A 10,478-nucleotide genomic window follows, 5' to 3' on the forward strand; every position below is an offset into this window, starting at 1 on the left:
AAGTAAGTATGGGGTTGTTTTCTGCACATGCATCTTTCTTCAACACAAACAACACTAAACCTACCACCGTTATGAGTGGGTTTTGCCTTGAAAGAAATATGCATATGGCGAAAAGAGCACCCATACCTACTGTACAATATTCTGGTGGATCTTTGATGTTACTGGGCCATTTTCCTTTTACTGGTCCTGGGACCTTTTAAGGTCAAGGCATCATTAACTTTACCCAGAACCACATCCTGGTTTCATAGACTAGATGTAAATCCAAGACACTCAAAATAGTATGATGTGTTACGTTTGGTATGGTTACATAAGACAAATAGTTACTTAAGGCAAAAACGAAGTAGAGTGGTTGGTTGGGGTGGATGGGTAGGCATATAACGTAAGTATTCAGACACCTTCCCTTTTGTTACGTTACAGCCTTTTTCTAAAATGGTTTAAATAAAAATGTTCCTCATCAATTTACACACAATTCCCCATAATGATGTAGCAAAAACATGTTTTTAGACATTTTTGAAAATGTATTAAAAATAAAAAACAGATAAACCCTAATTACATAAGCATTGATATGAGACTCAAAATTGAGCTCACGTGCATCCTGTTTCCATTGATAATCATTGAGATGTTTCTACAACTTGATTGGAGTCCACCTGTGGTAATTTCAATTGATTGGACATGATTTGGAAAGGAACGCACCTGTCCTTATAAGGTCCAACAGTTGACAGTAACCAATCAGACGTTCTTTTGCAGTATTACACAACTTGGAAACCTGAACCCCCCCCCTCCCACACACACTTATTTGGGCCTCCAATCTGTGACATTTGTCATTTACACAAAGCAGTTTACTGTATGTGAACAAGTGTAACATACAGTACAGTTTGACTGCACAGCCTTGAAGTGATGCTAATGCAGCTTGCTTTCAGATATCTTGGCAGTGCTTCAGTGAAATGACGTGTGCACTTATCACATGAAACACGCCCACAGTCTCCCAAAAAGCAGATAAACCTGATAATAAATGCCATGGCATATGAGTATCTGCACAAGTTAGACGCTGACAATCCCACATCAGAGAGGCCAGGTGGTGGCAAATGTCAAGATAGGAGACGTCACAAGTTTAAATTGCATTGATACCATCATTACCGCCTTTCTTTCTCTCCCTTATCTCAATCCTAATCTCAATCCATCTGTCTCATTCTCATTCTCTCATTCCAGGAGAAATGACAGAATATTTGAGAAATTGAGCATGACACTGGAAGTCTGGCTGGCTGACAACAACCTTGAAGTTCCCCTGACTTCAGAATCTGGAAAGGCTTTTTCTCCTCTGTATCTTTCTCACTCAAGCATTCACAAGGGCACCCACACAGCCCCCCCCCAGCACTGCCCCTTCAAACCACTGTTTGATTTTGAAATCCAAACAATGAGAGGTCTCAAGCCCACAGGAATGATTTTGTTGTTGTTGAGAGAACCAATCAAAGCTCAAGCCAGCTTTTGCGTGAATACTGCACCAACAACAGACTCCAGTCCAGACCAGTGTGTCACAGGTCTCGCTCGCTGTGTACCATGTGAGTCACATCAGCCAGGCTACAACATGGGCGCACAAGCAGTCACTATAGCCAATGTAATAACAAAACTACATTGAATTTATCAATCATACATCTCAAGTACATTTACATTCTTTATTGACTTCATGCTCGGGCTTAGTTTACAGTCATCATTGGTAGAAAACTCTGTAACCTGGGGCTATATTTACCAACCAAGGATTAAACACATTTCGCTATGATTGTTGCCTTTTCCAATAGTTTCTTCTTGGGGTCAAGATGACCCTTGTTGGTAATCGATATAAGGAAAATATGTTGGTAGATTGAGGGTTCATGGAGATATGGCAATGCACTTCAGGTAAGGAGTATTTCGCCGTCACTAAACCCTCAGCAGCATCCAGGCCAGGGCCATGAGGCCCATAGAGGAGCACATTGTGGAGGCTCCCGAAGCTGGACGGCTCTGGGTCGTCACCAACCAGTCATTGAACGGCTGGATGCTCCTGAAGACGTTGGTCATCAAGGCAGAGGTGGAGTTGTGGTCAATGTGCAATGTTGTACTGAAGAGATCAATCTGAGGGGAAAAGGTGAATTAATTTCAGATAGGATCATAGACATAAGTGTGACATCAAGCTGGCCCAATGGCTTTACCCACTGGGCACAAATGTCAGCTCCACATCTAGTTTTAGTTGAGCTGCCAAGTAACGTGAAATCAAATAAACTTTGAGGCAATTGCTCTCCAAGTAAATACATAAATAGATCACAAAAACGACAACTTTAAGGCATGTCATTGCATTCCGGTTAAAAATGTGATTAAAATAAGAAATGTATGAAATGTGTGTTCATATGCCGTACATCCTGTTGCATGAATTTTCCTGCACAGCATGAAATGATAACTTTAGAGTGCTCAAGGATTTGAAAAGGCTTCTAAAGATTGTAAATGCCACATTAAATGTTCCTTCTTAATTTGCCCTAACAAAAAATGTAGCAACCCCTATAAAAAAGTCATTTAATTATAATCCACATAACAATACACATTTCCTTTTGCTGCAGGTCTATTTCCTGCTGTTTGAAACTGGCTCAAATTAAGATGTGGGATCTTTATGTTCATGACTTCTTGAAGAGCCAATTAATATGTCACAATCTCTTTTGTTGGACCAGCCCAGATGAAAGATCATGTTTGGTAATATTTTTGAATCATAACCTTTATAATGTTTCATAAGCAAAATGGATAAGGAATGGATCCTACACTTAAATATATTAAAATACAGTCCATGTTTCTTGTCGGAGCTATGTTTATTGTCTGCTAAGTAGAAATGGTGTTCACTCTCTGGTGAAATTGTTGCACAAACTCACCAAGTCCTGGCTGACTTTGATAGGGTCCTTGAACACGGTCCAAACCACAGCCTCATTGCAATTTGGAGTGGTCAGGGAGCCAAGGTAACGGTAGTATTTGGTACGGTCCACCCCTTCCAGGAGCTCATCCAATGAAATAGCATGAGTAATGTTTACAATATCATCTTGAGGAAGAGAGAAAGAAAAAACGTATATAAAATCATATGCTACTGAAATTGAACAAAATATTACTCATTTTGAATTCTTCCAAACTTTATTTTGAGGAAGTAGTCAGAACCAGTCAAATTTCTCCTCTCACCTTTTAGTGTGATGTTGGCCAAGTAGGATGTCAGAGTATTCCAGGCTGCTGGTGAACCAGTTGCATTACCCGGCATGGCCTGTTTGAAAAACAAAGACTTTAGACATAAAAAACAGCAATAAAACATTAAAATGCCTAATCTACTGTGGAAAAATGGATGCCATTTCTATGAAGGTTAAAGCATCCGCTCACCTCTATGAAGAAGCCAAGAGCAGCGAGTCCCGTGCTGTCTGCAACGGCCATGGTCGTGTTACCGTCGTGCGAAGACTTTGCATTTACTATGTGCAACTGAAAGGTGAAGCATAATAGTTGATATAAAAAGTTATCTGAATCCATTGGAAAATTCAAACACTGTAATGATACATTTAAAAAGGTCGACTACAATCTGCTATATATACAGCTGTTTAAAGGGCATTTAAATGAATGATATATACTGGATATGCCCCCTGATTCTTGAGGAATATAACTTATAAATGCTTATTGAGCGCAGTACAACAGTCAAATTATTGCACCATTTATGAATTTGGTTAAGTTTCCCCGCCTGTCAGCTTTCTAGTAAACCAAGTGTCGGGGCTGCAGTTGAGCTGGGGGGGAATTAATTCATTCTGGACTAAGGCTAAATGAAGACCTTGACATTGATCCATTGTAGTGTGGTATATGTGCATCAGTATGAGAAGTGTCACCCAATGATTAATGGGCTAAATTCAGATTCTCAACCCTTCTCCCAAAGTGTACTAATACACTTTCACACATTAATTTAATAGGAATGGATTAGTGCTTGGAATATTTTGGAAACTCCCTCCAGGCATGCTTGCACTAATCCTTGAAGGGGGGGGGGGGGTGGAAGAGGGGACACTAATGGAGAAAGGTATAGAATCAGAATGCACTAATGTTGTGTTGAACCTTCCCATACCTCCATGGGGTAGCGGGTTCCATCCACTGTGTGCTCTGACCCAGGTACTGAGGTACCATTCCCCCAGTGGAGGTGAAACTGCAGGCTGTCATAGGCCTCAGACAGTGCCCCACCTGTAACCTGGACACCACTCGTGAGCGTCACTTTGACTGAAAGAAAGAGAGGAGGAACAAAAGAGAGGAATTGGTTACATTTTGCACATAAGGGTCCCTGGTTTGGTTCATACATTATCCTCAAGTGGGACTTTGTGTGCATGGATTGAGAAAGCAAGGCATCCATCCATTCTCCTCACCAGTTTTGCCAGTGTTCTTGATATTCTTCATTGTATAATTGTCTCCGTATTTGGTGAAGGTGAAGGCAGTCAGGGTTTCATCGCCCACTGCTGATGCAGAGACGATGTTGATGGGAGACTGACGGGATCCATTGCAATGTTCAGTGGCAATGGTGGACCAAGTGGTGTCATCTTAACATGGAATCAATCATACAATGGTTTCAATATACCATTGTTTTATAAGGGTCATATAATATGCTAATAAATCAATTCTCTAGTCTATTATCCACTGCTATCGCAATCACTTCAATTTGTGAGTAGAAATTACACTGTAATCAGTGGGTAAAATCAATACTTACCACAACTAGGATCATGGTAACACCACACTGTTACAATTGAAGAAGGGAAAAAGTTATGCAGAGTCACAACATTGATAGAAAAGTCACAGTCCAACAAAATAATAGATTAATCACTTACAACCGCCTGCAGCACCATATGTAGTGGGGACAAAGAGTGTCGCAACGATAACCACAAGTTGATTCATCTGAAAGCGAGATAAAGGCAATTATGAATGGAGAGACCACTAAAGCACCAACCAACACAAGACATCCATGCACTTAGAAAAGTGGTTGATTTTAGGTCAGTCCGCCCTGGTCTTAATTCTCTTCATCCACAAGGTCCACAAACGTAGACGTCTATGATTGGTTCCGATTTGGTTGAATCCGTACTGGCCTTGATTTGACCCAAATATAGGCATTGATATTTCACAAGTTTGGACACTACTGTCGTCTACTATGCACTACTGTACTGTGCTATCCAAACTTTTTAACATGGACATCTATGATTGGTTCAGATTTGGTCCAGACCGACCAAATTTGGTCTTGTTTGGCGGCGGAGGTCATTAGCATAATACCCAGTGTGCTTTGAACATGTTAATTGTTATATATTGGTCATTTAGAAGACCCTTATCCAAAGTGACTTACAGTTGGTGCAATCAACTAAGGTAGATAAACAACCACATACAATATCACAGTCCTAGTGAGTAGGGGTGTTAACACCGGTGTCCTGGCTGCAGATCTTAATTTGACCCAGATTAGAGTTTTACATACCAAATAACCACATCATATGTTATAGCAATCTGTACGGTCGATGACAGTCTTTGACATGGCACGCAGCCATTGGTTAATGCATGCAACATCTAAGCAGGGGAACGTGACCAAAATGTATTTTGGAAAAGGCTGGCATTAAAACTCCTCCTTTATCTGTTGTTGGACATCTGTCAGGTTCTCCAGCAACACTGAATCATTTTTGTTTACTTTGTGTGTATCCAAGAACAAACATGAGTAAATAGACAAGTATTTTGTTTGACAGTTTTCACTGATGCGGGTGATTGTTTTGAGTTGACTCACGATTGTTTGTAAATGTATATACGGCTCCCGGAGCACATTTTCCTTTGTTATGTTGGCGGGTAAAGTATCGAGTTGATTACTCTGTTTCCTATCTCTTTTATTTTTGAATTAATTCTGTTAGAAATAATTATTTCTGGTCTGAGTTAAGACATGAGTTAGAATAAATGATGTCATGTTGAAACTACCTTGATGAATTCTGATTGTTTGCCATTATTGAATAGCGACTATCTTTATGATTTGATTTATGCATTATGGCATTTTATTTATTATTGTTTGTTCTCAGATTTTCATTCCTGCACACTCTGAATCAATTAAAAGTCAACAACAGTGAGACTAACCAACTCTGTGTCTTTCCTTCTGCCAAACCTTATTAGTTTTGTTCACCTGTTCACCAATTTCTTCTCCTGACCTAACCAGTCCCCCTGGCCTAACCAGTCCCCCGAGTGCCAACACTCATTTGTAAAAACGTTTCTGTAACCGTTGTTGAAGTGTTCTGTTGGTTGTTCAGAACTTTGCACATGACCACTGCCAGTTCTGATGCTTTTGGGCAAGTGACAGATTTGAGCAATTTGAAATATTCCAGAGGCCTACTGCAATCTTTTATTCCACACTGAAATCCTATATTATTTGGAAATGTTACTTTTGAACATGCACATAATGCTTTCTTTGTTGACATGTATATATAAGTGATTATGTATGGCTGAAATTTTGCCATAGAAACAATTTCCAAAACAATATGTATTTTCAATGTCCGGAAAATAATTTTAAACGTCCATAAACAATGTATTTTCAATACCCCAACCTCACACGCTTTGCAATTCATCCCTTGGTAAATTACTAGGAAGCATGAGGCGGCAGGGTAGAGCATTGGACTAGTAACCGGAAGGTTGCAAGTTCAAACCCCCGAGCTGACAAGGTACAAATCTGTCGTTCTGCCCCTGAACAGGCAGTTATCCCACTGTTCCTAGGCTATCATTGAAAATAAGAATTTGTTCTTAACTGACTTGCCTAGTTCAATAAAGGTAAAATAAAATCAAATAAAAATGAAAACAAAAAAAATGATTAATCACTGACTTCCCATCACATGATTTGGCATAAATGCAGTGAAACAGCCTAGTCAATGAGATGTGTGCCACTTCAAACATACCATATCTTAAAAGCAGGGCATATTATTCCATAAATGTATATGTATGTTAGCATCAATGCCAGAATCATCTTACCTTAAAGCCACACCTGTCTTCACTTCTCAGTCCTGTGCGCTCAGCCTCCCATCCTTCCTCTTTATATTCAGTGGCACACCTCAACTAGAAATAATAAACACACCTCCTTTTGTAACTCAGCCGGTGGGTTTCAAGTTGTGTGTTCAAAATTGTGTAATACTGTAAAAATAACGCCCATTTGGAAAGCAGAAGGTTAGGTGAGCTTTGCCAGGTAAATGTATGCAGTACCTGTGGCAATGACAATAATGAAAGATTAACTTCGACCTTTAGAAAAATGAAACAGTCAGCTTTAGCAAACTCCAAAATCTTGGCTTCAGACTAGTCCTCATAGCAGCACAACCAGTCAACCTAAATCAAGTGACATGATTCAACAGTAGACTATTTGGTCTACAGTTCATAACAGTGTTTTAAACAATACAATACAATGTCACTTTATTTGCAACCTGACATAGAAACAAACTGCATAGATGAACATATAGATTGGGGGAATGTCTTCACACTCCTTGACTCCCTTTTGGATAGAAGGATGTTTGCTCTTCTCAGAAGAAAAATGGTCCTGCTCCAAAAGAAGTGTTCCTCCTTCCTCCTTTCCAGCCTTCCTGACCTTACTAAAATTCAAACTCTGTTCATGTGTTAAATGCTCTACAACAAAGCTTTCTTAGTGTCCAACAAGCTTTCTCTACCCTTAACCTTGTTCTGAACACCTCCAAAACAGTGTCAAGTGGTTTGGTAAGAAGAATGCCCATCTTCCCATAGGTGTAAATCAAATCAAATCAAATCAAATTGTATTTGTCACATACACATGGTTAGCAGATGTTAATGCGAGTGTAGCGAAATGCTTGTGCTTCTAGTTCCGACAATGCAGTGATAACCAACAAGTAATCTAACTAACAATTCCAAAACTACTGTCTTATACACAGTGTAAGGGGATAAAGAATATGTACATAAGGATATATGAATGAGTGATGGTACAGAGCAGCATACAGTAGATGGTATCGAGTACAGTATATACATATGAGATGAGTATGTAGACAAAGTAAACAAAGTGGCATAGTTAAAGTGGCTAGTGATACATGTATTACATAAGGATGCAGTCGATGAGATGAATAATGTAGGGTAAGTAACATTATATAAGGTAGCATTGTTTAAAGTGGCTAGTGATATATTTACATCATTTCCCATCAATTCCCATTATTAAAGTGGCTGGAGTTGGGTCAGTGTCAATGACAGTGTGTTGGCAGCAGCCACTCAATGTTAGTGGTGGCTGTTTAACAGTCTGATGGCCTTGAGATAGAAGCTGTTTTTCAGTCTCTCGGTCCCAGCTTTGATGCACCTGTACTGACCTCGCCTTCTGGATGATAGGGGGTGAACAGGCAGTGGTTCGGGTGGTTGATGTCCTTGATGATCTTTATGGCTTTCCTGTAACATCGGGTGGTGTAGGTGTCCTGGAGGGCAGGTAGTTTGCCCCCGGTGATGCGTTGTGCAGACCTCACTACCCACTGGAGAGCCTTACGGTTGAGGGCGGAGCAGTTGCCGTACCAGGCGGTGATACAGCCCTCCAGGATGCTCTCGATTGTGCATCTGTAGAAGTTTGTGAGTGCTTTTGGTGACAAGCCAAATTTCTTCAGCCTCCTGAGGTTGAAGAGGCGCTGCTGCGCCTTCTTCACGACGCTGTCAGTGTGAGTGGACCAATTCAGTTTGTCTGTGATGTGTATGCCGAGGAACTTAAAACTTGCTACCCTCTCCACTACTGTTCCATCGATGTGGATAGGGGGGTGTTCCCTCTGCTGTTTCCTGAAGTCCACAATCATCTCCTTAGTTTTGTTGACGTTGAGTGTGAGGTTATTTTCCTGACACCACACTCCGAGGGCCCTCACCTCCTCCCTGTCGGACGTCTCGTCGTTGTTGGTAATCAAGCCTACCACTGTTGTGTCGTCCGCAAACTTGATGATTGAGTTGGAGGCGTGCGTGGCCACGCAGTCGTGGGTGAACAGGGAGTACAGGAGAGGGCTCAGAACGCACCCTTGTGCCGCCCAAGTTGCACAGGGCGGGGTCGAGACCCAGGGTCTCGAGCTTGATGACGAGCTTGGAGGGTACTATGGTGTTGAATGCCGAGCTGTAGTCGATGAACAGCATTCTCACATAGGTATTCCTCTTGTCCAGGTGGGTTAGGGCAGTGTGCAGTGTGTTTGAGATTGCATCGTCTGTGGACCTATTTGGGCGGTAAGCAAATTGGAGTGGGTCTAGGGTGTCAGGTAGGGTGGAGGTGATATGGTCCTTGACTAGTCTCTCAAAGCACTTCATGATGACGGAAGTGAGTGCTACGGGGCGGTAGTCGTTTAGCTCAGTTACCTTAGCTTTCTTGGGAACAGGAACATTGGTGGCCCTCTTGAAGCATGTGGGAACAGCAGACTGGTATAGGGATTGATTGAATATGTCCGTAAACACACCGGCCAGCTGGTCTGCGCATGCTCTGAGGGCGCGGCTGGGGATGCCGTCTGGGCCTGCAGCCTTGCGAGGGTTAACACGTTTAAATGTCTTACTCACCCCGGCTACAGTGAAGGAGAGACCGCATGTTTTTGTTGCAGGCCGTGTCAGTAGCACTGTATTGTCCTCAAAGCGGGCAAAAAAGTTATTTAGTCTGCCTGGGAGCAAGACATCCTGGTCCATGACTGGGCTGGGTTTCTTTTTGTAGTCCGTGATTGACTGTAGACCCTGCCACATGCCTCTTGTGTCTGAGCCGTTGAATTGCGATTCTACTTTGTCTTTATACTGACGCTTAGTTGTTTGATTGCCTTGCGGAGGGAATAGCTGCACTGTTTGTATTCTGTCATGTTTCTGGTCACCTTGCCCTGATTAAAAGCAGTGGTTCGTGCTTTCAGTTTCACGTGAATGCTGCCACTGATATGAACTGTGGGAAAAATAAAAAGTATTGAATAGAAGCAAGGAAACCCAGGCAGACACCATTATGTGCTAATTGAATCAATCATCTCTGAGATTTTTATGAGAAAACTGGTTCTCGGCGGAGATTTGTAGATCCTGTTGAAGATGCATGTAAATACGTTGGCAAATATAGCCCCAGTTTCGGAGTTTTCTACCAATGATGACTGTAAACTAAGCCAGGACATAACGTAAATAGTAAATAAAAAATGTCAATGTACTTGAGAGGTATGATTGATAAATTCATTGTAGTGTTGCCTTAGTTACTGCTCATATTTTTGTGTTGTAGCTTGGCTGACAAAACTCGCATAGTACACAGCAAGGGAGAGCAGTGACACACTGATCTGGACAGGAGTCTTTTTTTAGTGCAGTATTAATGCAGACTGTAGCTTGAGCTTTGATTGGTTCTCTCAACAACAACAAAAGTCCTGTGGGCTTGAGACCTCTGGTTGTATGAATTTGAAAATCCAACAGTTGTATTGGAAGGGTGCAGCGCTCGGGGGCTGTGTGGCTGTCCAGTCCATGTGGGTTTTGAGTGA

General features: G+C 41.6%; 1 protein-coding gene across 1 annotated transcript; it reads right to left on the reverse strand.

The window, feature by feature from the left end:
- Positions 1-1,659: 1,659 nt before the first annotated feature.
- LOC124009263 (carbonic anhydrase 4-like) lies at positions 1,660-7,065 on the reverse strand. Its single transcript, XM_046320875.1, has 9 exons — positions 7,000-7,065; positions 4,848-4,914; positions 4,730-4,756; positions 4,392-4,562; positions 4,100-4,248; positions 3,379-3,474; positions 3,187-3,265; positions 2,889-3,052; positions 1,660-2,106 (listed from the first exon to the last, which is right to left on the reverse strand). Exons 2-9 carry the CDS (start codon positions 4,912-4,914, stop codon positions 1,915-1,917), a joined length of 945 nt encoding a protein of 314 aa, XP_046176831.1. The 5' UTR covers positions 7,000-7,065; the 3' UTR covers positions 1,660-1,914.
- Positions 7,066-10,478: the final 3,413 nt, after the last annotated feature.

The sequence above is a fragment of the Oncorhynchus gorbuscha genome, linkage group LG22, assembly GCF_021184085.1.
Source record: "Oncorhynchus gorbuscha isolate QuinsamMale2020 ecotype Even-year linkage group LG22, OgorEven_v1.0, whole genome shotgun sequence".
NCBI lineage: Eukaryota > Metazoa > Chordata > Actinopteri > Salmoniformes > Salmonidae > Oncorhynchus > Oncorhynchus gorbuscha.